The sequence below is a fragment of the Hoplias malabaricus genome, chromosome 7, assembly GCF_029633855.1.
Source record: "Hoplias malabaricus isolate fHopMal1 chromosome 7, fHopMal1.hap1, whole genome shotgun sequence".
Classification (NCBI taxonomy): Eukaryota; Metazoa; Chordata; class Actinopteri; order Characiformes; family Erythrinidae; genus Hoplias; species Hoplias malabaricus.
Window position 1 is genome coordinate 2,823,590 of NC_089806.1, and position 27,248 is coordinate 2,850,837.

General features: G+C 37.0%; 3 protein-coding genes across 4 annotated transcripts; all 3 read left to right on the forward strand.

The window, feature by feature from the left end:
- Window positions 1–79: 79 nt before the first annotated feature.
- LOC136701617 (alpha-1-antitrypsin homolog) lies at window positions 80–6,317 on the forward strand. The gene is made up of 5 exons (XM_066676247.1): window positions 80–100; window positions 2,237–2,908; window positions 3,013–3,283; window positions 4,743–4,890; window positions 5,471–6,317. The coding sequence occupies exons 2-5, from the start codon at window positions 2,245–2,247 to the stop codon at window positions 5,657–5,659; spliced, it is 1,272 nt and encodes a 423-aa protein (XP_066532344.1). The 5' UTR covers window positions 80–100; window positions 2,237–2,244; the 3' UTR covers window positions 5,660–6,317.
- Window positions 6,318–8,094: 1,777 nt separating this feature from the next.
- On the forward strand, window positions 8,095–16,885 carry LOC136701616 (alpha-1-antitrypsin homolog). Its single transcript, XM_066676246.1, has 5 exons — window positions 8,095–8,122; window positions 10,156–10,827; window positions 10,930–11,200; window positions 15,128–15,275; window positions 15,898–16,885. The coding sequence occupies exons 2-5, from the start codon at window positions 10,164–10,166 to the stop codon at window positions 16,096–16,098; spliced, it is 1,284 nt and encodes a 427-aa protein (XP_066532343.1). The 5' UTR covers window positions 8,095–8,122; window positions 10,156–10,163; the 3' UTR covers window positions 16,099–16,885.
- Window positions 16,886–19,577: 2,692 nt separating this feature from the next.
- LOC136701625 (alpha-1-antitrypsin homolog) lies at window positions 19,578–25,985 on the forward strand. Of its 2 annotated transcripts, none has more exons than XM_066676255.1 (5): window positions 19,578–19,702; window positions 21,975–22,640; window positions 22,748–23,018; window positions 24,176–24,323; window positions 24,944–25,985. In XM_066676255.1, the coding sequence occupies exons 2-5, from the start codon at window positions 21,983–21,985 to the stop codon at window positions 25,130–25,132; spliced, it is 1,266 nt and encodes a 421-aa protein (XP_066532352.1). In that variant the 5' UTR covers window positions 19,578–19,702; window positions 21,975–21,982; the 3' UTR covers window positions 25,133–25,985. The 2 variants fall into 2 exon arrangements, with proteins under 2 accessions (XP_066532352.1, XP_066532353.1); XM_066676256.1 differs by having other exon boundaries at window positions 24,230–24,323.
- The last annotated feature ends 1,263 nt before the right edge of the window (window positions 25,986–27,248 follow it).

Here is a 27,248-nt window from a genome sequence, read left to right on the forward strand (position 1 = left end):
TTCTGTGGTTAATGTATAAATGTTAGGTCAGCTGACACTTAAGAAGCTATAAAATGATTACACTCCATTGGAACAGTCTCCTGTGGATAAGAGTCTGAAGGTAAATAGACACTTTTTTATATTACATTTTATTATTGATATTATTTTCCATTTTACAGATTAAGAATATATTTCCAGTATTGCTTCAAATATCAACATGCCATGATAAAGGACCAGTATCGTTAATTTAAAAATAACATAAAACTATTTCCAACAAGGAACACAAATTAATGTTAGCATTATTAGACACAAGTTCACAACTTAATATCCCAATTGATAATTAGCTATGGCAGTGATAGCTTTATTATTAATGCCTAAATTGAATTAGTAATATTGAACTATGGCATGTTATTATTTAATTAAGCAATTATAAATCTAAAATAATGTTAAATATTGTTGCTGTCAACAGTGATTCTTTAATAGTGTTTAATTTAGATGTTGCTTAACCATGCATTAATATTTAACTGGTGTTTATCATTAATTACTGCAGGCTTATTATAATGTGTTTTCTATAACATTTTTGATTGTTTCTAATATTTCATTATTCAGCATGATATTTTAATTTTCAGGTCTTTACATGGAGAACTTATGAACAGAAATGCTCCAAAATTACTCCAAAATTACTAATTATATCTTTCTTCAATTATTTAAGAAAGTTTGGAAGTAAATGTAAAATGAGTTGACTATTTCTGTCTGCATATCCAAAAATAGAAGGATAAACAAATCACTTGTATTTGAATTGAAACTTAAACATTATGAAAAGTGAGGATTGGTCACAGAAAGAAAAAAATAGTTATTATTGTAACATTTTTCTTGCATGAAATATAAACCAGATGAGATGAAGAATACAATGGGGTGACCATGTTTAAAATGAGTTTAGTACAGAATCTCGCCTACATTCTTGCCGATATAAGTTAGTAACAACTAATGGGCAGCACGGTGGAGCAGAAAAAAGTGTTTTTCCCCTGCCAGAAGATTTGTAACAGATTTGTTCTGCCTTATTTTATGTTGGAAGTTAACTGGGCATGAGTACATTTGGCTAACATGAAAATCTATTGAAAATTATAATTTAAAATATTTAATTTGAATCTTATATTGAATATATTGAATCTGAATATGTACATAAGTTTATAAAGGGAAGAATGATACTTTGAAAAAAAAAGAATACAATTTTTTCTCCAAACCTCTTTATTGTGTTAGAAAGATGAAGACAAATGATCTACTGAATCTAAATTTCAAACATTTATCAAAATTGTTCACTACCAATTATTAATTCTTAACTTTTCCATTCAAATGTAAATAATGATCATCTTTTATTTTAATATAAGACTTTAATTGAATATTATTTACAATATTTACATATTCAATCTACACAACAATTGAATTTCCCCTCTATCTATCTATCTATCTATCTATCTATCTATCTATCTATCTATCAATTATATCCCTTCTCTTAGCTTCTGTTTGCTTTGGAAATTGAATGCCTTTCTAGAACAGACAATTGATAATAATAATAAACATATGCAATCAGATTATTGGTCTACCCAACAGGGGTGGTCTCATAAAAAAAAAAAAAAAAAAAAAAAAAAAAAAAAAAAGTTTAACTGGAATATGTAGACAGCACTGGGTCATATTACTGCTGTCCAGCTGAGTTGTTCTGAATGAAATGGCAGCACGGTGGAGCAGCAGGTAGTGTCCCTGTGTAGGGTAGCTCCAGGGTCCTGGGGTTGTGGATTTAAACCCTGCTCTAGGTGACGGTTTGTAAGGAGTTTGGTGTGTTCTCCCTGTGTCCATGTGGGTTTCCTTCAGGTACTCCGGTTTCCTTTCACAGTCCAAAAGCAACTGGATTGGTGACTCAAACATGTTCATAGGTGTGAGTGAATTTGAGTCGCAAGGGACCGGTGCCCCCTTCATGGTCTGTTCCTGCCTTGCGCCCAATGATCCCACTGTGACCCTGAACTGGATAAACGGTTACAGACAATGAATGAATGAAAGAATGTTCTAAATGGCTTTACATGAAACTTTAGATATTAAATATGCTCATTGTCTCAGAAAGTTTGAAAACTTTTAGAATGAAAAAAACGATTACTACTAAGTTAGCTTGCTTTGCAAAATCTGCATATAATTTATAGGTATCTAAAAATGTATAACAAAACTGGTTATAAAACTGTAAAATAAGTTCTGTCCCTCTTTGCAGGTGCTAAAATGTGGCTAAAGGCCAGGTCCTGTTTATTGGTTGTCCTCCTGCTGATGGTGGTTTCAGCAGATGACCATAAACATGATGCATCATCAGATCATGATAAACATCTTCACCATGGAAAGGATGAACCTCACCCCAGCCATGAGGGAGGAGAATACTCGTCCCACAAACTCTCACCCCACAACGCAGACTTTGCCTTCTCCCTCTACAATAAGCTAGTGGCAGATCCTGAATCCAAAGGCAAGAACATCTTCTTCTCTCCACTGAGTATCTCCATGGCTCTGTCCATGCTGGCTCTGGGAGCCAAGGGTGACACCCACTCCCAGATCTTCAGCTCTCTGGGCTACAGTAATCTCACATCTGATCAGGTCAATGAAGGGTTTGAGCACTTACTCCACATGCTGGGACACAGCCAGGAGGCCATGCAGCTGGAGGCGGGAAGTGCATTAGCCATCCGTGAAGGCTTCAAGCCTCTGGACAAGTTTCTGAAGGACACTCAGCATTTCTACCAAGGAGAGGCCTTCACTGTGGACTATTCCAAGCCTGATGTCGCTGTGCAGGAAGTCAACAAGTACATCGCCAAAAAGACCAAGGATATGATCACTGACATGGTTAAGACACTGGACCAGGACACAGTGATGCTGCTCATCAACTACATCTACTTCAGAGGTATGGTAGGCCTCTAAGTACATTCCACCAAATGTGTGTAATATTCTTTAACTGTAATTAATGTTTAACAATGATAAACAAAGTCTGAATTCCATTTTTTAAAGGTAAATGGGATAAGCCTTTTGAAGAGGAGCACACCCACAAAGCTGACTTCCATGTGGATAAAGACACTGTGGTACGTGTGGACATGATGAAAAGAAGTGGACGTTACGACTTTTACCATGATAGAGACAACTCTACCATAGTCATCATGGTTCCCTACAAAGGCAACGCCTCCATGATGATCGTTCTTCCTGAAGAGGGAACCATGGAAGCGATGGAGAAACACATTTGCAAAGACCATCTCCAGAAATGGCATGGCAAACTGTTTAGAAGGTAAAAAAATATTTTTTATCCCTTTGTCTGAAACTAATTTCTAGTAACACTTTGATCATATGACATAACATTTTACTTTTAGAAAAAATAAGAATTTCAGAGTGTAGATGGCAGTCTATTTAAAGTGATAATATTTTAGGCAGCTTTGACCAACAGTCAAAATAAAGTCAAGAGAATTAAACAAAGGCAAAGTTTTTAAAACTTCATTAACCTAAAAAACATATACCAACTAGAAAACAGTCACATTTCCTTGCACAGTTTAGATTTGGCCCAAAATCAACCCCAAGTAATTTGTTATATTTTGAGGTGTGTGTTTGGTCATTTTGCCTGTTGAAAAACCAGCCTTATTTCAGCTTCGGCTTATTGATGGTATGATTGTCAACAAGGTGTACGATCCTTACGTACGAGCCATAGCATTTGTTATGAAAAAGCCTTGAGTTAACCAAGATAATGTTTTGCATAATACACATGAGGAGTCCTCCATGCTGATCAAGATCACTGTAGATTAGCATAATGCACCATAACACTAACTTAGAGTTAGCTAAATCTTACTCAGGACTTTTGCAGTGATTTAGGGGTTCTAGGTTATGGGAGGTAAATCCTGCCAACAGTAAAACTGAAACAAATACAATAAATTGAAAATGTAAAGAGCAAAAAAAATAAACATTTTAATTGAAAAGATTTTGTCATTCTATTTTCAAGCATATGCTGGTATTTTATGGTCAAATCTAAAATGAAAAACTAATGAGGAAAAGAAAATTTTGCTTTCCTTTTTTTATGAATTGTATAATAAGTGTCAAAATGAAAATAAAATATGTATTTAGCTTTTCATTTTCAACTGCAGTATGCAACAGATGGGACAAAATTTAAATGAAAATGAAAAAATGGATAAATGAATGTCAAAGTGCCCATTTAAGATTCAGTTTTCAGCTCTGTAGGCATTTTCACAGAGAAAAAGAAAAAGAAAACCAAAAGTGCCATCTACTGTTGATTTCTTTTTCATTTTTAATTTTGTCATGATATTTGCGCAGACATTTGGGAAAAAAAATGGCAAAAATAAATTTGCATTTTCATTTTGTTGTTTTCACTGCAGTTTAAATGTTGACAGAATTTTCCTCCCATTCTAGATGAGAATTCATTGATATTGTACTACTGCTTTTGTGGCATCTATTGGTATAAGTTTCAGAACATCATCAATTTTTAAGACAGACAATCAAATTTAAAAATCTTTCAACACATTTCAATTTTATACAATCTATTTTCAACTATTTTAAATGGTTTATTTGAAACTTGTGAATGTGAATAGGTTTCCAAACTTTTACATAAATTGAAACAATAGCAATCTCTTCGCTATTGAATGGCTCAAAAATTAACTATATATATAATTTGTTTTCAGAAGCCTAATATTTTGCATAATGCATTCTCTCATGTTGTATCTGTGATTCTTCTTGTTCTCCAGCAATGTGGATCTTTACATGCCCAAGTTCTCCATCTCATCCTCCAGTTGTCTCGCAGAGACTCTAAAGGAAATGGGAATGGTCAGTGCATTCTCAGACACTGCTGACTTCTCTGGGATCAGTGAGGAGACCAAACTAAAGGCTTCCAAGGTAAGTGCATTAATTTACAGTGCTCTTTTTCACACAGCAAGAATTGTCATTTCAAAGTGACAGTCCACAAAATATATTTCATTACAACATCATTTTTTCAGTAATATTTTATACTTCAACTTTAATACCTCTGTTGTTAATCCTTAAATTCTTTGCTGTGTCACATATCTGTATAGTTACTCTTAATATCTATGTATTTACATCTTAATATCTCTGTAGTTTTATTTGTTTTTAAAGCACTAAATGGTCTGGCCCTGTAATATTCTCAATTTGCTCACATCCTCAACCTCACAACGATCTCTGACGACGCCCTCACCGAATTTTCTTATTGTTCTTAGGGCTTGTCTGAGACTTGAAAGTGATTGTGTATATGCTGTTTATGTTTGGAGGCTACCATCCATTATTCACCAAGACACTTCTATCTAGGTTTTAAAAACAGGTCTAAAAACCTACTTGCATCAAACTTGCATTTTAATAGTGAGAGACTGTGGCAATATTTTTTTACTACCTATGTTTATATACTTGTTACTGAATAAATACTATATGAATGGTATTAAATTTCCCTTGCTGTTCCTCACAGGTCCTCCATCAAGCTGTCCTTAAAGTGGATGAGAAGGGAACTGAAGCAGCTGCTGCCACCACCATCGAGATCATGCCCATGTCTCTGCCAACCCCAGTTCAACTCAACAGACCTTTCCTGGTGTTTATTGTGGAAGACAGCACCAAGAGCATCCTCTTCATGGGCAAGATCACCAACCCCACCCTGTAGAGACTCTAAGCTACACCCAAACCTGTAAAATTAGACATAGAGACAAGAAACTCCATCAGAAAACACTAAAAGACGAAAAACAGTCATAGAAACACTAAACCTCACCAAAAAGCACTGGACCATTAAGGAATGCACTGCTGTTAAGCTACCAACAAATCTCTTGTGTCCCATCAGTCAGAAGTTAAAATCATTGTCAAGACTTTCTGTAAACTGCAAAATAGATATTTAAGCAAGTGAGAAATCAGAGCAATGTATCTAATATATCTGAGATTTTCTGTTAGAACATCATAAGGTTATTCAAAGTATTTTTGACAATTTTTGCTTTTTCTATTGTTATCCATTACAATCTGCATGATTTTTTGAGATATGAATTTTGCTACATACAATTTAAAACAAGTAAAATTATCATATGGAAATACATAAAATCTTCTCTTAACTGTCTAAGAGCTATCTGATAATGACAAAATTTGATAAGCATACTAGATTCAATATCAAAGATCATATTTTTATGTAGTGAAGAATTGGAATTAATCACAGATGCATTCTTTCTTGGTCCAGTTCACTCACTAAATAGTTATCCTAAAAAAAGATGTTAACACTGTACATTACTGTGGATGTTTTTTTCTTTTTCATGGCAAATTGAATAAAATTATGTACACGGAAATGACTCCCTTCTCGTTTTTTTTTAACTTAACATAAAATTAGTGAAATTATTGTCAGTTCATTTTAAAAAACACACAATGTTATGACCTGGGGAAGTAACCTTTGAACATGGAAGGAGGTTAGATGTACCGGAAACTAAAAACACAAAAATGCCAGTTGACTTGCAAATCAATGCTTTGCAAACAAACACATAATCAAAATTAACCCTAAGCCAATGGTAAAACCCACCCCTTTCCTAGTGAATCTAAACAAAGCCACTACTAGGTGTGTGTATGTGAATCTGTGCACCCAAACGTCCCTGTCTACACATCACTGGGAAAACAATGTGAGAAAAAGGCAAGATAGAGAGAGAGAGAAGGGAATAACAAAATGAGAATACAGCAGATAACTGCATCATACAAACAAAGCCACCGAATTAAACCACTACTGCTGCCAACTTGGTTCCCCCTCCCAGCTTGGTTCAGATTACAAGTGTTGCAGCTCGGACTGTAAATCCTGTCATCCCATCAACCAGTAAAAAAAAAACATTATTCTGTTCCTAATCCCATTAAAATGTCATTTGTTTTATATGATTTTAAAAAGTTAATTTAGGACTAAGTTGCAATCCCCTTGATTATATTTATTCCTGCCTCTTGCTGTCTGAGTGTCACCTTGCCCATTGGTACTAAGTTACAAAGTGTAGTGATTACAACACTCGCCTATGATATAATAAAACTCTTCAAAAAACGAATGCTTCATCAGAACACAAATAAAAGCAGTGCTTCATTTCCAGGGAACTAGCAGTGCTCTGTAGGCAGCTCTGGCTCTCTGCTGGATGTTAGTTAAATATAGGGTATCAGTAAGTGTTATACTAAGATAGAATCTTCCACTTTCCAATTTAGATTCATTTTTAGTAGACTTTTTTCAAATCCTTTGACATATTTTATTAACCTAAGGTACTAGAAAGTAATTGCTTTGCTGTTTAAGGCAGAACACACATCCTGGAGTGTACCTCTGTAAAACTTTGCTCTAGTCCTTTATCCCAAAAAATATTCAGACACTATCTTTGCCCTAGGTAAAATGGAGGAGTAGAGCTAAGTGGTAGGGGCAGGGAGTGAGCATTCTGGCCTATTGACTCTATACCACTCCACTTATTAATTTGTTTGGAATGTGGGAGGACACCAAGGCACCCAAAAGAAACCCATGGAGACAGAATGAGAGCACATCACACTCCTCATAGATAGTGACCCAAAGCGAGTATCCCAATCAGGACCCAGAGACCCTGGAGGTATTTGGCACTACCTGCAGTTTAACACCAGCAGTGCAGAAAAAAGTTAACTCCCTTGTATCTTCAGAGAGAAGAAGGAGAGGGGGTAAGTAACTTGTGAATTCTAAGGAAACACTGAAATGTTTTGAACTGACAGCAGTTTCTAAGATAATCTGTACTGAATTAACACACACATCCAAACAGCTTAACTCAGTAAAGTGGCTCTCAGAAAAGACTTGGTCAGCATTAATTTATTTACATACAAATATCTTAGTCCTGTTACCTTGAAAAACAAATGTGAAATTGTTGAGATAACCGTTAAAATTTATAAAAAGTTAAACACCCACGCTGCATTAAACATCATGCCATAATTGATTGTAGTTTTGGAATTAGTGGCTACATGTTAGTCAAACAGAGCCAGAGGTCCTCCTTTATCAACAATCAATAGGACATGTGATGGGAGGAAGGGAATTAGTTAATATTTTAAAGTGGCAACATTTATTTAAGTCTGTTCATACTCTGTACCCAACACTTCTGATGAGAAAACACAGAGGGTAAGGAAGTGTGCTTTACTTTAAAATAGTTGGCTATAATTTTAATACCTTGTAAATTCATAATAAATATTCTCCCAAAATGTTATCGCTTAATTTATCTTTTTAAAAACATTTATTGTTCAGCTAAATAGCTGAATACACAGACATTAAAGATGGCTGGAAGTAAATGGAAAATAAGATATAATTTCTGACTATTTCAATTTTTTAATCATGAAAGTAAAGAATAATTACTCCTCTTTTGATCTGAAAGGTTTTTAAAACATTGTGAAAATAGAGAGATTTGTCTTAAGACTTAAGTTGTTTTTTTGTTATTGTTTTTAAATGCACATTTAAAAAAACATCTGGGCTTTCCTTTCAGAAAATGAATTTCATGACTGATTTACCATTTACCTTACCATTTATGAACATTTTGTAAACGTATAACTTATCAAAGAAGTTTGGATAGTACTTTTAAAATGTTCAAGGTTTTGCGATGTAACTGCCAGTCAAGTGCCCATTTTTACCCACAATTTTACATTGGTTTTTGAGATTAATACATGGCAAAATATTTTTTTTTTGTCAATGATTTTAATTAAGCAAATAAAAAGTAAAAGTGTTAAAACCTGTGTGCTGTTTGTATTGATTGATTGGATTAATGTTCTCCAACAATTATCTATGTGTTATTAGATGAATTGCCTTTGAATTTCTGCAGATTTCTGCTGTTGGATTTTGGTTGGGCAGGAGTCCATGATGTTAGATCTTTTTAAATCATTTAATATTTTTAATTGAAAATTTAGTTGAAAATGTTTAATACTTCATTTGAATACATCATGTTCTCTCCTGTACATGAATGTCCTTAATATTTAATCAGAACATAATTTAATTAATGTGTTAAAAAGGCAATATATGTTACTTAAATAAAAACATATTTTAATATTTTTACCTGTATCAGGAAACAGTAACAAATCTAAATCTTTAAAGGTTTTAATATGAATTGATGCAGAATATCTTTTGATAATGTAAGTAAGATTGAATTAGTTTTGTTTTTGAAATTTAATTATGTGTATCTTTGAACAGAAACTTAAAATAGAATTTTTTTTCCACATTTAGCTGCAATAATGAATAACAATACCTATTATTATCCAGTCTGATTATTTTAATTACTTATTTTTTTTATATAATGTGCAATTATTTGTCATTGTGCAATGAAATGTGTCTTCTGCTTTTAACCGATCTGTGGCAATGAACACACACACACACACACACACACACACACAATAGGGGCACTAGGGGCTATGAATACACACCAAAAGCAGTGGACAGCCATCCCCGATACCTGCCTGGGGGGCATTTTGGGGTTCCTTGCTCACCGATCTTGGGGATCAAACTGGCTATCTTTCGATACCAAGCCCGGTCTCTAAATATTTAGCCAAGGCTGCCCCAAAAGCATGTGGAAAGTAGGATTCAAACCTTTAGGATATAATATGACATATCTATGACAAGACTTCATAGATATTCAGTCCATCTGAAAAGGATGTCTTATGTATCAGCTTCTGTTTGCTTTGAAAAATGAACCCTTTGAGGAATAGACAAACAATAGCAAAAAATGTTCAATTGGATAATTTCAAATGTGATCAGCCTACCGGTGTGTTCAGTGTTTTCTTTCTTAATGATATTGTTTGGAAACAAAATCTACATTTAGCTGCCCATATTCATTTAATTGTGACAAAAATTGATCATACATGTTTCCCATTCTCTGTAAATCAATTATTTATAGCAATATTGTTTTCATTAAAGATATTATGAGTCTAAATGGAATATATAAACAGCACTGTGTTATACATTAAATAAACTCAGTCACAGATCGTCTGAAAGACTTTGAGAATGAAATCAATTGTTGATTTAAACAAGATAGCTTTGTAATATCTATACATAATTTTTATATGTTTGTACATTTATAAAAAGGAAAATCTTTCCATTCAACAGAAGACAGATTAGCATATTAATGTACATTAACTGAAGTAGAGTAGAATAATTTCTGTCCCACTTTGCAGGTGCTAAAATGTGGCTAAAGACTAGGTCTAGTTTCCTGGTTGTTCTCCTGCTGATTGTGGTCTCAGCAGATGACCATAAACACGATGAATCATCAGATCATGATAAACATCTCCACCATGGAAAGGATGAGCCTCACACCAGCCATGAGGAAGTAGAAGACTTGTCCCATAAACTTTCATCTCACAATGCAGATTTTGCCTTCTTCCTCTACAAGAAGCTAACAGCAGATCCCGAATCCAAAGGCAAGAACATCTTCTTCTCTCCACTGAGTATCTCCATGGCTCTGTCCATGCTGGCTCTGGGAGCCAAGGGTAACACCCACTCCCAGATCTTCAGCTCTCTGGGTTACAGTAATCTCACATCTGATCAAGTCAATGAAGGTTTTGAGCACTTACTCCACATGCTGGGACACAGCCAGGAGGCCATGCAGCTGGAGGCAGGAAGTGCATTAGCCATCCGTGAAGACTTCAAACCTCTGGACAAGTTTCTAAAGGACACTCAGCATTTCTACCAAGGAGAGGCCTTCACTGTGGACTATTCCAAGCCTGATGTCGCTGTGCAGGAAGTCAACAAGTACATTGCCAAAAAGACCAAGGATATGATCACTGACATGGTTAAGACCCTGGACCAAGACACAGTGATGCTGCTCATCAACTACATCTACTTCAAAGGTATGGTAGGCTTCTAAGTACATTCCACCAAATGTGGGTAATATTCTTTAATTCTAATTAATGTTTAACAATGATAAACAAAGTCTACATTCTTCATACAAGGTAAATGGGAAAAGTATTTTAATGTGGAACACACCCACAAAGCTGACTTTCATGTGGATAAGGACACTGTGGTAAGTGTGGACATGATGATGAAAAGAGAATACTACGACTCCTTCTATGATCATGACAACGATACCTGGACCATCATGCTTCCCTACAAAGGCAACACCTCCATGATGATTGTTCTTCCCAAAGAGGGAAATATGGAAGAGGTGGAGAAACACATTTGCAAAGACCATCTCCAGAAATGGCACAGCCAACTGTATAGTCGGTAAGTTCCTGTTAAAAGTATTATCACATAACTGGAACTTTTGAAGAAAAAAAAATTAAAAAATCATATGTTGTACTTTGAAATCAAAAGAAGTAAACACAGCAAACTATGTGTCACGCTCTTATCCTGTTGTGTCTGTTTTCCATGTGTTATCTTAACACATGGCTCTGTTTGTTATTGTTCGCGTCTTCGCCCTTGTCCCGCCTTTGTTCCTCCTCCTCGTCAGTATTATTTGTAATCCTACCCCTTCGTTATCTGTTCCAGGTGTCTCTTGTCTGCGTCATGTATTTAAGTTCTTTTGTATTTGAGGATGTATTTAAATTCTGTCTTCCTCTTATCGGTCATTCGTTTCCACTGTCATTGGTTTGCTCTTCATTCGTTTTATAAGTTATGTTGCTACCAAGTCTGTCTGTCTCCGGCGTTTCCTCTGTCATCACGTTTCCCGGTGTAGTCTGTCTGTCTCTGCTGTTACTCGTTTCCTTTGTCATAGTTTCTCGTAACCTATCACCATGTTGCTCAGTCTCGTCTGTCTTTCTCCGCAGTTTCACCGTTGTTGTTTCACTCCTTAGTCTGTTTGTCTCGTCTGTCCCTCGCTTTGGTTTGCTCTCTTCTCGTTTCGTGTCCTGTCATCGTGTCGCCTAGTCTGTCTCTGCTTATCCTCATTTAGGTTTGTTCTCTGTTTAGATCTCTCTGTTTAAGATTCTGTTTAGCTCTCTGTCCTGTGTTAGTCTGTTTAGCTCTTTAGTCTGTCTGTCTCTGCTTATCCTAATTTATGTTTGTTCTCTGTTTAGATCTCTCTGTTTAAGATTCTGTTTATCTCTCTGTCCAGTGTTAGTCTGTTTAGCTCTTTAGTCTGTCTGTCCCATTTGCTTTAGTCTCTCCGTGTTTAAGTTTCGCCTCTTTAGCTCTCTCTGTCTGTTTAGCTCTTTCTGTCTAGCTCCCTGTCTGTGCAGTTCCCTATCGTTCTAAGTCTTTCTGTCTGGTATCCTGTCGTGTTATCCAAGTCTGTCTCTGTTTTGTTATCTATTGTTTATGTAGCAAGATGGTAGTGGTCAGGAGGAATGTAAAATAAAGGGAAGTAGCACGACTACACCACCTAAGGGACTTTCACCCCTAGGAAAACAAAAAAGGGGGGAGGCATTAAAGCCCAGAGGAGAAGATAGAAAAGACACTCAGGTACGTTCACACCAAGAGGCCAGAGACGTATTTCCAACACTTCCAAATTGGGCCAGGGCCAGGGCCAGGCTTACCATGGCAGAGAAATTTATGAGCTCAAAGGAGTCCCCTATACTACCACCATACGTGATCACACCACACAGGTTACACACCAAGTGCTCTAAACTGCAAGACGAGTGACCGGGACTCCACAAACCAACCCTATGACCTCCTGCCGTGGCCCACAGCTCCTGTTTAGACAAGGGAGAGAGAGAGAGAGAGAGAAGAAAAGAACACACAAAAAGTAACCAATAATAAAGAAAAAAAAAGAAATCAAAAAGTTCACACTCCAAAAAGGCCTCAATCTTCACACCACCTCAAACACACACAAATACACACAGCGCTTAATTGTAGTGATTGTAACTTTTACAAATATAAGAGAAGAAATCACAAAAAACAACAAAATAACACTAAAATAAAACAATATAATCGTAAAAACAAAACAAAACTTAAAGCCAAACGGAAACATAGCTTTCCTAAAAAAAACAAAACTAAGACAAAATGGACTGCAGGAACTGGAAAAAGCCAGGACCATCCAGGCTCAGGAACATGAAAATTACAAACACAAAACAAAACATTCGGCTAAAATCTAATTTTAAAAAATTAGAAGATAATTTGCATACATACCAGGAGACAGTAGTACGGTTTTCCCCACTGCGGTCAAAATCAAAGAAGATACAGCAGCGGTAGTGACCCAACCATGCAGCGAGGCTGCTACTGTCACCCACCAGATTAAAATAAATATTATTATCTCCCAATCTGATCGTTAGTAAAACATATCAAATAGAGTCAACGTACCCACGGTATGATGTGGACACAGGAACCCAACCATCCAACGCCAGCAATCCAATAAATAGATCCTGTGTTTTAGCAAGTGCGTCCGCCTTCGTCAATCCCCGCAGTCCTGACACGTTAAATTTAGTTATCTAGTTATTTAGTATCTAAAAACTAGCAATCTTTCTAGATTAATTTTTGTCCTGAATTTTCTCTTGCTGTCCCTTGAAGAGTGTGTTTAGACCTACCCCAAAACACATGCATTACTTCATGTTGATGGTATATTTAAAGGTATGTGAAAGACCACAGATATAGACAAATCATTGAAGGATGTCGAGTCAAGTACAAACACCTTTAGCTTTTGTGGATTTCCATGCTCCATTTGCAGAGCTGTGCTGGACAAACTGCCACAAAACTATAACTCATCCTTTAGCCGGACTAATCTATGTTAACCCTTGTTAGATCAAATTCCCTCAACATGTGAGCAACAAATATATAAAACAAAATGAAAGGTGCCAATTTGAAGTATGTTTTAGCCAGTTTTTAGCTTTAGCTTCTTGGTTGTAGCTTGTTTACTTCAAGAATTTCTACAATAGACACAGTCCCATACTTAACATGTGGCAATGTGTGTTTTATTATATGTTGTTTAGTTTTCTCATGAATGTGGTTATTGAGAATAGAAAATTCCATCTTTTATTCATGAGGTCACAGCATTTGGCTTCAGGAACGTCTCGTTTATTCAAATATTGTTTTGCATACTACAGATTCATATTTTTGTCAGGTCTTGAGTAAGGATTTTCCTGATGATTCTGACACAGATCAGAAACACTGTAGATTAATGCAGTGCACCACAACACAAATTAGCGTTAACTAAGGCTTCCTGAGGTCTTCTGCAGTGACATAATGGATTTGCGTTGCCTTTATGGCCAGCGCACTTACAGTTCTAGAATCTTAATCCAGGTCTATCCTTGACTTGTGCTTTAATATATTATTGTAGCTTCTCCTGCTTTGTAGGAGTCTGTTTAGAGGAGCCTTTAGTTAAAAAATGTTAGCGCAGTATTTGAAGAGTACGAGAATTTAGGACAATTCCTGACCCGATTAACCACTGTGTAACATGCTCTAACTAAGGTCTATATTTTAAAGACAATCAGATTTAATGAAGTTTTGAAGCATGAACAATCAAAAATTAAATTGTTAGATTTTATTTATGTTTATGACAAAATTCTTACTGTGAATATATTTGAATCACTTAAATTTATTAACTAAGCGTATTTGATATTGGCGGCACGGTGGCGCAGCAGGTAGTGTCGCAGCCACACAGCGCCAGGTGCCTGGAGGTTGTGGATTCGATTCCTGCTCCGGGTGACTGTCTGTGAGGAGTGTGGTGTGTTCTCCCCGTGTCCGCGTGGGTTTCCTCCAGGTGCTCTGGTTTCCTCCCACAGTCCAAAAACACACATTGGTAGGTGGATTGGCGACTCAAAAGTGTCCGTAGGTGTGAATGTGTCTGTGTTGCCCTGTGAAGGACTGGCGCCCCCTCCAGGGTGAATTCCTGCCTTGTGCCCAATGATTCCTTGAAGGCTCTGGACCCACTGCAACTCTGAACTGGATAAGTGGTTACAGATAATGAATGTATTTGATATTGCTTGGTTTACCCTGTAATTATTTATATTTTAAGTTACATAATACCATAATTTTGGGTGTAGGAAAAAGCCCAGGCTCCTCCCTTCAGCCCTATTATTCCCTGCAAACTCACGTCTTTTCTGTGTCTGACAAACTCACCCTCACCTCCACCCCGTCTCCACCTTTTATTTGTATTCATCTATCCAAACTATCCATCTGTCTCGAGTCAATGAAATGTCATTTGTTTGAAGAATTTTAAGAATCCCAAAGTTTTGCATAAAAAATTCTCATGTTGAAAATGTCTTTACTCTTCTCCAGCGATCTGATTCTCTACATGCCCAAGTTCTCCATCTCCTCCTCTAATTGTCTCACTAAGACTCTGAAGGAAATGGGAATTGTCAGTGCATTCTCAGACACTGCAGACTTCTCTGGGATCAGTGAGGAGACCAAACTGAAGGCTTCCAAGGTAAATCCATGAATCTGCAGTTCCCTCTTCAACACTGTTAGAACTGTCCTCACAAATAGTGTCTGTATACTATATCTTTTCTCATTACCACATAAAATAAGCTTCTCCTTAATATCTATGCAGTTGTGCCTTAATATATCTGTAGCTTCTGCTCAATATTTATTCTGTGTCACCTTCATATTTGTGTAGTTCCTAGTTTCGTCTCAAAATGAGTTCTGTGCAGAAACAATAACATCCACCATTTCTCAGTGTTTTTCTGGCATGGATAAAAACATTCCTGCATTAATTTCCTGAAGAATAGACTGCTGCAATTCTTTATACTGTGGGATTAACAAGTCCCTAATTGTGATATTTGCAGCTTGTCCAGAATTCTTCAGCCAAGTTACTAACCAGCACCAAGAAAAGAGGCCACATTACACAAGTCCAGCACAGGATACACTTTAAAGTGCTTTTATTTGATTGTCCCCTCTCATGTTAGAAACCTTTGGTCATAGAGTGCATTACTTTTCCTTGTTTACAAAGTCTGCTGACTGAACAAATTCAGGAATTTAGGAAAATATTCATGACCCTATATCTGGATCTTTAGGACTGGAAATAAATTTTCATTTCTCTCTCCACACAGGTCCTCCATCAAGCTGTCCTTAAAGTGGATGAGAAGGGAACTGAAGCAGCTGCTGCCACCATCATCACCATGGAGAAGAGTTTACCATCCATTATAATGCCACCATTAGTTAACGTCAACAGACCGTTCCTGGTGTTTATTGTGGAGGATAGCACAAAGAGCATCCTCTTCATGGGCAAGATCAACAATCCCATCCTGTAGAAAATTTTCAAAATCAGTAAAAACAGACATGGGACCTCTACAGAAAATTATTAAAACAAAAACAAACAACAAAAGATTTACCAATAAATTCAATCAAAATGTTCATGTCTACTATCAGTCACAATTTACAGTTATCTCCAAGACTCTATGAATGTTAAAATAAAATCTTGATTCTGAGACTGTTGGTTGAACATCATAAACTCACTGAACCTATTTCTAGACAGTTTTACTTGATTTCAATTATTTTATCCATTTAAAGCCAGTTATTCTATGACTTTAAGATGATTTGACTTTCTTCTTTCTTTGAGAATAACACGATCAGAATTAATCCCTGAAGATTTTAAATGTTTATATTGTGCTACATGCAGTAATTTAAAACTAATCAATATAAGATTAATCTCATAATGACCATAATTACACACATTGACTAGATCCTGAATGTTCTGGTATTTATTCAGTAAAGATCTTAATCACAGATACATTTCTTGGTTCAGTTCCCTAACACTTTTTTAAAGAAAAAAAAACATTGTTAGCCTTGAACATCACGGTGGATGCTATTTTTTTTCTTAGCCAATTGAATAGTTCATGTAATAGTTATTTTGAGATTAAAGCAGTATTTTGAGAATGAAGAAATAATATTTCAAGAAGAAGTTAACTGGAATACTGGTTTTTAAGAACAGGAAAACTATGAATTTTCTGTTTATTACTTTCTTCTCTGTCCTTTATGAAATTCATTAAACTTTCGACTGGTTTGTTTTTGTGAATAAATCTCAGTAAAGCATTTTTTTTTGGAAATTCACTTAGCAGGTTTTTCTGCACCTCATGCTCTCTACCATAAAACACAAGTGTGTGGTCCCCAGTGCTTTTAATTTCGCAAAATATTATAAATTCAATCTTGAATTCTGTTTTATCTTTTAATTATTAATGCAAATCTGTAAAAGAAAAATGGGTAACAATTCCTATGAATCCAATACACATAATCCATTATATGGTATACATAATACATTATAATGACTGCTATAAGCCTGTATAATTATTTATAAATAGTTATAGCTATATTCATAACAATTTATAAGGTATGAATGTGTGAATTTATAAAGGCAGGCTGCACTATAATATCCATTGATAAGAACAAGGCAAAGTATTATGCACCATCTGGGAGACTGGAAGATAAGTTTCTGCCACTCAGCATCATACACAAAGAGACTGGTACTGAACAAAAAACATCTTGTCAATATGTGACCTTTTTTGCCCTTCTATGGAAATAGGGAACAAGAAGAAAAGGCAGTATTTGTGTTTGGTTTATGATGATGAGTGGCAGTCTCACAGACAATGGATACTGCTCTGCCCATGTCATCATCACACACCAGGCAAATACACACACAAACCAATATTCTCCTCCTGTACACACCAATGACACAAACCCCCAAAACAATGAACAGGGGGAGGTCAGAAGCCCCCTGTGAGACCCCAGCAACGTATGCACAATGTTCTTAAGAATAGACATTATATTGCAATTTAACACCAGCCTTTATAAACTCACACACTCACAGCTTATAAAGTGTTATAAATGTAGCTATATGTGTTTTTAATTAATATACAGACTTACAGCAGTCATTATAAAGTATTATGTATGCCATATTATGCATTGTAATTATGCATTACAGGATTCATAGGAAGTGTTATCGAAAAATGTACTCTACACAGCAAATCCTTCAGTGTTAAATCAACACTTTTAGTGTTAAATTAACACTTTTAGTGTAACATTTAAATACTCTCAGCGTTGACACTAATAGTGTTGATTTAACACTGAAGGATTTGCTGTGTAGAATGACAAAGCCAGATACAAACAATACAAACAAACAACATGGAGAAATACCCAACTTAAAAAGAACTAGTTATGCTCTAAATTAAATCTGCTCCAAACCCAGTTAAACAAAACAAATTCTGGTCTGTGTTCTCCATATCACTCCACCTTTCAAGGTATGTTTGGACTGAAGAAACCATAGCATGCAGAGGAAACCTATACAGACACAGGGACAACACACCACAGTCCTCACAGTGATCCCAGGAGAGGATCCCACCCAGGACCCTGAGACCCTGGAGCTGTAAGGCAGAGACACTACCTGCAGTGTAAGACCAGCAGTGGTGAAATAACATTCAAAAACTAGAGGACAAATATTATTAACTGTTTATCTTCACAGTGAAGAGGGAGAGGTGGTAATTAACTTGTGAAGGGTAAGGGTGCACTGGAGGTTTCTTGACAGCAGTCTCTAAAATGCTGTGTATTGAATTAACTCTGTCCACACATGCAGCTGCACTCAGTAAAACCCTATGAGTTCTCAGAAAAGACCATGTCAGCATTTTTGTTTTCAATTTATGGGTCAATGGCCTTTGCCCTGTTTATTTTAGAATGAACAAAATAGCGAACACTGTGAGGTAACGTATTAAAGTCACACACACGCACACTTTAGAATTATTATTGTTTAAATATATACTTTGTAAATATAAACACGTTTTCAATTGTTTTTGATGCATACATCACTATAAACGGGAAAATATAACAGGGATAAAAGTAAGATGCTCTGCAATAAAGAGGGCTGTGCCAACAATTTTGGGATGAACTGATTGACTTTCAAAAGAAAATGTATCAATGCAAGATCACATATTGACAAAGGCCTTTACCAGCCATTAAACTGTTGTTCAGCCATCTTTGGATTTTTCCAAAATTAACCCCTTTTTGAAAAAGAATGTTAGATTTTTTTGTGGTTGAAACTCTGGTGAAAGTGCCATGGTGTTCTTGTGAAAGGATTCCCTCTTGATGGCAGCAGATACCACTCCAAAATATAAAAACAAGCTTCCACATAAATAAAGATAAAGATATAAAAATAAATCTTTCACATGTTAATAACCCATAGTGTGGGAACTGATGCACCACCGCGTCATCACAGATGCTGGTCTTTCATTAGTAACAGTGTGGATGATGGCTCTATAATCTTTTTCCCCAAATACAACCTGAAATTTGGGCTTTTCCCTGCTGGCTTTTACACACTGGGATTTCCACGTACTCCCTGAAGCTTTTCACAATATTTTGAACTGTACTTGGTGAACGACCTGAATTCTTTGCAGCCTTCAATTCAGAAACAGTGAAATTTAAACTGACTGACACTGCTCTCATGTTTGGCACAGATCATGACCCATGCTTCCTCACAAATTCTAAGACTTCTGTACTTGTCCAAAAAATATGTCCTGAAATGTCCAGAAAATGTAAAAAATTATATTTATATATTTTTATTTCATTACTTTGGAAGAGTCGTTTCATGAAGTGAAGTGAGCTTCTGTCCAATCATCAAAATACAGCATTAAAATACAATTTAGAATGAATATATGTTTATAATAAAAACAGTGGTCTAGGGTTTAGATTAAAAGGAGAACACTAACCTCTGTTCATCAGACTAAAATTTTAAGCCCCAAATAGAGGCAAAGGTCCTCATTCATCAACAACTGATAGGAGCATAGGATTGGAGGATGGGTATTAGTTAATGTTTTAAAACAACATTGATTTGTCTCTTGATACTCAGTACCCAACTCTCCAGCACAGAGGGTAAGGAACTGTGTTTTATTTTAAAATAGTGCTATAAAATGTTACTCATTATTCAATATTCAATCTCTTAAAAATGTTTCAGCATCTAATTTATTTAATAAAAGTTTAGGTGTAGACTGCTATTCTGTAGAACACTAACTTTTTTCTTGTAAATTGTTTCTTCAATATTTTTTACATGAATCTGAAAACTGTAAAAATTTCCCATTTGTAATTTTTTTTTTGGTGAAAACAAATAGTAAAATAACGAAAATCCATTTTATTGAAAGTCAGTTTTAATTAAAGAAAACCACAAATTGATTTCACAGTCACAGACAGGTTCCTGTGTAGAAATAAAACTGAGAGTTTTGCTGGAGTTGAGGTGCACTCACACAATCTCCATTATTTTGTGTGTTGAGTTCCTGATATAAGCCAGTGATTAAAAAGATGTTGTCATTGTCAAAAGATGTAAACTCCAGTGTAGTTTAAACTGGGTACACATTCCACTACATCTCCACTGATATCCACAAGACAATGGTTCCTCTACTGTTTCTCACTGCAGTCCACTATCAGCACATTTGTTAAGGAGGTTATTACACTGACATCAGTTCTCCAAGAGTTTAATCTCCTCCAGTGAGAGTCAGACATAAAACAAGGGAAAACTCTGCTGATCTCTGAGAACTGGGGTGTGGAGCCATGTGTCTTTCTTTTTCAAATGAACATGTGAAAACACAAATCCATTGCTGCTGTGGTTTTCAAAGCCTGTGATTTCCATTTTGCAATGTCACTGGCTACATTTCATGGGGGAGTTATAGTGGAAACAACCAGGAAAAACGACATCAAGTCGAATCGGGCTGAGCCAATGCCATACAATGATAAAGCACATAAGTGTACAGTGAATACAGCAGGAGAGGTTCTGAACACAAACTGGGAACTCATGTTTGAGACATGTTTGCCTATCTGCACTCCTGGTTGTCTCTCCATAAGGAAGTTGGACTTCCAGTGACATAGGGATAAAAAGAGAAGAAGAAGAAACACCTTTATTGATCCAATAGGGTAAATTGCTTTGTTGCATTTGACCCCTCTGTGGTAGTGCCAAGACATAAAAAGAACCACTGGTTGTTAAGTCAGTGATAATGATAGTGTTAATACTAATGATAGTGATACATGTAGTATCTGCCCAAACTCACTGCTGCACGAAGAATAGAGCCTACATTGGAACACTGTTTTAAAACTGTGCTTGTTGCTAAAGCCAGATATGCCCTTGACCAGTAGGAAAACCATTAATCCATGACTGAAGTGATTTTGGGAAAGTCACATAACACCCCAGCATCAAGGTGGTTAAAAGCCTGCTGCTCTGGTTGTGTGTTCACTGCCAATAGTGTGTGTGTGTGTGTGTGAGAGAGAGAGAGAGAGAGAGAGAAAGAGAGAGAGAGAGAGAAGAATTTCTCACTAGTTTGTGATTATATCTTGGATCAGTTTAATGTAGAGAGGTAATTTCCCTGAGGGAGATTAACCAGAAGAAGCATACTCTTAGGGCGGTACGGTGGTGCAGCAGGTAGTGTCACAGTCACACAGCTCCAGGGACCTGGAGGTTGTGGGTTCAATTCCCGCTCCGGGTGACTGTCTGTGTGGTGTGTTCTCCCCGTGTCCGCGTGGGTTTCCTCTGGGTGCTCGGGTTTCCTCCCACAGTCCAAAAACACATGCTGGTCGGTGGATTGACGACTCAAAAGTGTCCGTAAGTGTGAATGTGTGTCTGTGTTGCCCTGTGAAGGACTGGCGCCCCCTCCAGGGTGTATTCCTGCCTTGCGCTCTATGATTCAAGGTAGGCTCTGGACCAACCGCAACCCTGAACTGGATAGCGGTTACAGATAATGAATGAACATACTCTTATCTTAATAAAGGAAAAGGGCATTGGTGGGAATCAGTCATTTATGCGGAAATATTTACATATCTATATTAAAACATGACTGATGGAGCAGTGCTGTATGTAACATATGTAGGTCCAGTCACAGCTTTATTTAAAATACTCACCAACCCACTCACTCTCTTCTGGCTTCTACTTTTCCCCTGGATCATGGAAATGTCTCCACAGATGGAGATTATGGAAAATGATCTCAACAGCTTTCAACACAACCCGCTGAAAGCTTGCTCCCCTTTTTCCCAGCCATCGACATACACAGGATTAAGTCTCTCTCTGTTCTAAGTGATAGGAGCATCATACTGTAAATGACTTTCCTGTGTCACTCTGTCCTGAGACTAAATATAAGAAAATCTCTTTCTGTTTCCTCTGCAGGTGATAAAATGTGGGTAAATATATTCTTCCTGGTTGTCCTCCAGCTGATGGTGGTCTCAGCAGATGACCATAAACATGATGAACCATCAGATCATGATAAACATCTCCACCATGGAAAGGATGAACCTCACCCCAGCCACGAGGGAGGAGACGACTTGTGCCACAAACTCTCGCCCCACAATGCAGACTTTGCCTTCTCCCTCTACAAGAAGCTAACAGCAGATCCCAAATCCAAAGGCAAGAACATCATCATCTCTCCATTGAGCATCTCCATGGCTCTGTCCATGATGGCTCTGGGAGCCAAGGGTGACACCCACTCCCAGATCTTCAGTTCTCTGGGCTACAGTAATCTCACATCTGATCAGGTCAATGAAGGTTTTGAGCACTTACTCCACATGCTGGGACACAGCCAGGAGGCCATGCAGCTGGAGGCGGGAAGTGCATTAGCCATACGTGAAGGCTTCAAATTTCTGGACAAGTTTCTGAAGGACACTCAGCATTTCTACCAAGGAGAGGCCTTCACTGTGGACTATTCCAATCCTGATGTCGCTGTGCAGGAAGTCAACAAGTACATCGCCAAAAAGACCAAGGATATGATCACTGACATGGTTAAGACCCTGGACCAGGACACAGTGATGCTGCTCATCAACTACATCTACTTCAGAGGTATGGTAGGCTTCTAAGTACATTCCACCAAATGTGTGTAATATTCTTTAACTGTAATTAATGTTTAACAATGATAAGCAAAGTCTGAATTCCATTTTTCATATAAGGTAAATGGGAAAAGCCTTTTGATGTGGAAGACACCCGCAAAGCTGACTTTCATGTGGATAAGGACACTGTGGTACGTGTGGACATGATGATGAAAAGAGAAGACTATGACTCCTTCTATGATCGTGACAACGATACCTGGGTCATCATGCTTCCCTACAAAGGCAACACCTCCATGATGATCGTTCTTCCCAAAGAGGGAAATATGGAGGAGGTGGAGAAACACATTTGCAAAGACCATCTCCAGAAATGGCACAGCGAAATGTATCGTAGGTAAGTTCCTGCTACAAGTATTATCACATAACTGGAAGTTTTTAAGAAAAAAAAGATCTCCCTCGTTATCTGTCGCAGGTGTGTCTTGTCTGTGTTATGTATTTAAGTTCCCTTGTCTCACTTCCTCTTGTCGGTCATTCGTTTAGTTTCCTGTATCCTGTTCCTCAGTCCAGTCTGTCTGTCCCACCCTGAGGTTTGTTCTCTGCCTGTTTTTTTTTTCTTGGGTCTTTTGTTGTCTGTCAATACCGTTCAGTCTGTTTAGTTCTCCGTGTTCAGGTTTAGATCTCTGTTTAGCTCTCTGTGTCAAGGTTAGTCTGCTTAGCTTTCTCTGTCTGTTTAGTTCTCTGTCTATGTTTGTCTGTATCTGTATCTCAGTTTAGTTCACTCCATGTATTGTCCTTTGGTCCAAGTCTCTCTGTCTCAGTCTTTCTTTTCTGTCTGTTATCCTAGTCTCTTTCTGTTGTTATATTTTGTAAATAAAAGTCAGTGTGTTTTAGCGTGTGCGTTCACCTCTGTCCTGTGATCCTGACAATAACATAATTTTGGGGGTAGGACTAAGCCCGGACTCCTCCCTTCAGCCCTATTATACACTGCAAACTGACGTTTTTTGTGTCTGACAAATTCACACCCACCTCCACCCCGTCTCCACCTTTTCTTGTATTCATCTATCCAATCTATCCATCTATCCTGAGTCAATGAAATGTATGAAGTATGTTGAAGAATTTTAAGAAGCCCAAAATTTTGCATGAACATTTCTCTCATGTGGGCGGCACGGTGGTGCAGCAGGTAGTGTCGCAGTCACACAGCTCCAGGGGCCTGGAGGTTGTGGGTTCGATTCCAGCTCCGGGTGACTGTCTGTGAGGAGTTGGTGTGTTCTCCCTGTGTCCGCGTGGGTTTTCTCCGGGTGCTCCGGTTTCCTCCCACAGTCGAAAAACACACGTTGCAGGTGGATTGGCGACTCAAAAGTGCCCATAGGTGTGAGTGAATGTGTCTGTGTTGCCCTGGGAAGGATTGGCGTCCCCTCCAGGGTGTATTCCCACCTTGCGCCCGATGATTCCAGGTAGGCTCTGGACCCCCCGCGACCCTAAATTGGATAAGCGGTTACAGATAATGGATGGATGGATGGATTTCTCTCATGTTGAAAATGTCTTTTCTAGCGATCTGTTTCTCTTCATGCCCAAGTTCTCCATCTCCTCCTCTAATTGTCTCAGTGAGACTCTGAAGGAAATGGGAATCGTCAGTGCATTCTCAGACACTGCAGACTTCTCTGGGATCAGTGAGGAGACCAAACTGAAGGCTTCCAAGGTAAATCCATGAATCTGCAGTTCCCTCTTCAACACTGTTAGAACTGTCATTACAAATAGTGTCTGTATAATATATTTATTCTCATTACCACATAAAATAAGCTTCTCCTTAATATCTATGCAGTTGTGTCTTAATATATTTGTAGATTCTGCTCAATATTTCTTCTGTCACCTTCATATTTGTGTACTTCCTAGTTTCGTCTCAAAATGAGTTCTGTGCAGAAACAATAACATCCACCATTTCTCAGTGTTTTTCTGGCATGGAGAAAACCATTCCTGCATTAATTTACTGTAGAATAGACTGCTGCAATTCTTTATACTGTGGGATTAACCAGTCCCTAATTGTGATATTTGCAGCTTGTCCAGAATTCTTCAGCCAAGTTACTAACCAGCACCAAGAAAAGAGGCCACATTACACAAGTCCAGCACAGGATACAATTTAAAGTGCTTTTATTTGATTGTCCCCTCTCATGTTAGAAACCTTTGGACATAGAGTGCATTACTTTTCCTTGTTTACAAAGTCTGCTGACTGAACAAATTCAGGAATTTAGGAAAATATTCATGACCCTATATCTGGATCTTTAGGACTGGAAATAAATTGTCATCCCTCTCTCCACACAGGTCCTCCATCAGGCTGTCCTTAAAGTGGATGAGAGGGGAACTGATGCAGCTGCTACCACCACCATCGAGTTCATGCCCATTTCTCTGCCACCCTCAGTTGAACTCAACAGACCTTTCCTGGTGTTCATTGTGGAAGACAGCACCAAGAGCATCCTCTTCATGGGCAAGATCAACAACCCCACCCTGTAGAGACTCTAAACTCCACCCAAACCAGTAAAACACCAGTAAAATAGAAACATAGAGATTAATATTTTTTCCAAATCAGTAAAAACAGACATTGAACCACTACAGAAAATTAATAACCAAAAAATCATTGGGCCTACAGTTGATTTACCAATAAATTCAATCAAAACTTTCATGTCTGCTATCAGTCAGAATTTACAGTTATCTCCAAGACTCTATGAATGTTAAAATATAATTATCTTAAATCGGTGATTCTGAGATTGTTGTTTGAACATCATAAACTCACTGAACCTATTTCTAGACAGTTTTACTTGATTTCAATTATTTTATCCATTTAAAGCCAGTTATTCTATGACTTTAAGATGATTTGACTTTCTTCTTTCTTTGAGAATAACACGATCAGAATTAATCCCTGAAGATTTTAAATGTTTATATTGTGCTACATGCAGTAATTTAAAACTAGTCAATATAAGATTAATCTCATAATGACCATAATTACACACATTGACTAGATCCTGAATGTTCTGGTATTTATTCAGTAAAGATCTTAATCACAGATACATTTCTTGGTTCAGTTCCCTAACACTTTTTTAAAGAAAAAAAAAAACATTGTTAGCCTTGAACATCACGGTGGATGCTGTTTTTGTTTCTTAGCCAATTGAATAGTTCATGTAATAGTTATTTTGAGATTAAAGCAGTATTTTGAGAATGAAGAAATAATATTTCAAGAAGAAGTTAACTGGAATACTGGTTTTTAAGAACAGGAAAACTATGAATTTTCTGTTAATTATTTTCTTCTCTGTCCTTTATGAAATTCATAAAACTTTCGACTGGTTTGTTTTTGTGAATAAATCTCAGTAAAGCATTTTCTTTTGGAAAATCACTTTGAGTGAGTAGCAGGTTTTTCTGCACCTCATGCTCTCTACCATAAAACACAGGTGTGTGGTCCCCAGTGCTTTTATTTTCGCAAAATATTATGAATTCAATCTTGAATTCTGTTTTATCTTTTAATTATTAATACAAATCTGTAAAAGAAAAATGGGTAAAAATTCCCATGAATCCAGTACACATAATGCATTATATGTTATACATAATACTTTATAATGACAGCTATAAGCCTGTAAAATTACTTATAAATAGATATAGCTATATTCATAACAATTTACAAGGTATGAATGTGTGAATTTATAAAGGCATTGTAATTATGCATTACAGGATTCATAGGAAGTGTTATCGAAAAATGTACTCTACACAGCAAATTCACCAGTGTTAAATCAACACTTTTAGTGTAACATTTAAACACTCTCAGCGTTAACACTAATAGTGTTGATTTAACACTAATAGTGTTGATTTAACACTGAAGGATTTGCTGTGTAGAATGACAACGCCAGATACAAACAATACAAACAAACAACGTGGAGAAATACCCAAATTAAAAAGAACTAGTTATGCTCTAAATTAAATCCGCTCCAAACCCAGTTAAACAAAACAAATTCTGGTCTGTGTTCTCCATATCACTCCACCTTTCAAGTTATGTTTGGACTGAAGAAACCATAGCATGCAGAGGAAACCCATACAGACACAGGGACAACACACCACAGTCCTCACAGTGATCCCAGGAGAGGATCCCACCCAGGACCCTGAGGCCCTGGAGCTGTATGGCAGAGACACTACCTGCAGTGTAAGACCAGCAGTGGCGAAATAACATTCAAATACTAGAGGACAAATATTATTAACTGTTTATCTTCACAGTGAAGAAGGGGAGGTGGTAATTAACTTGTGAAGTGTAAGGGTGCACTGGAGGTTTCTTGACAGCAGTCTCTAAAATGCTGTGTATTGAATGAACTCTGTCCACACATGCAACTGCACTCAGTAAAACCCTATGAGTTCTCAGAAAAGACCATGTCAGCATTTTTGTTTTTAATTTATGGGTCAATGGCCTTTGCCCTGTTTATTTTAGAATTAAGAAAATAGTGAACACTGTGAGGTAACGTATTAAAGTCACACACACGCACACTTTAGAATTATTATTGTTTAAATATATACTTTGTAAAAAATAAACACATTTTCAATTGTTTATGATGCATACATCACTATAAACGGGAAAATATAACAGGGATAA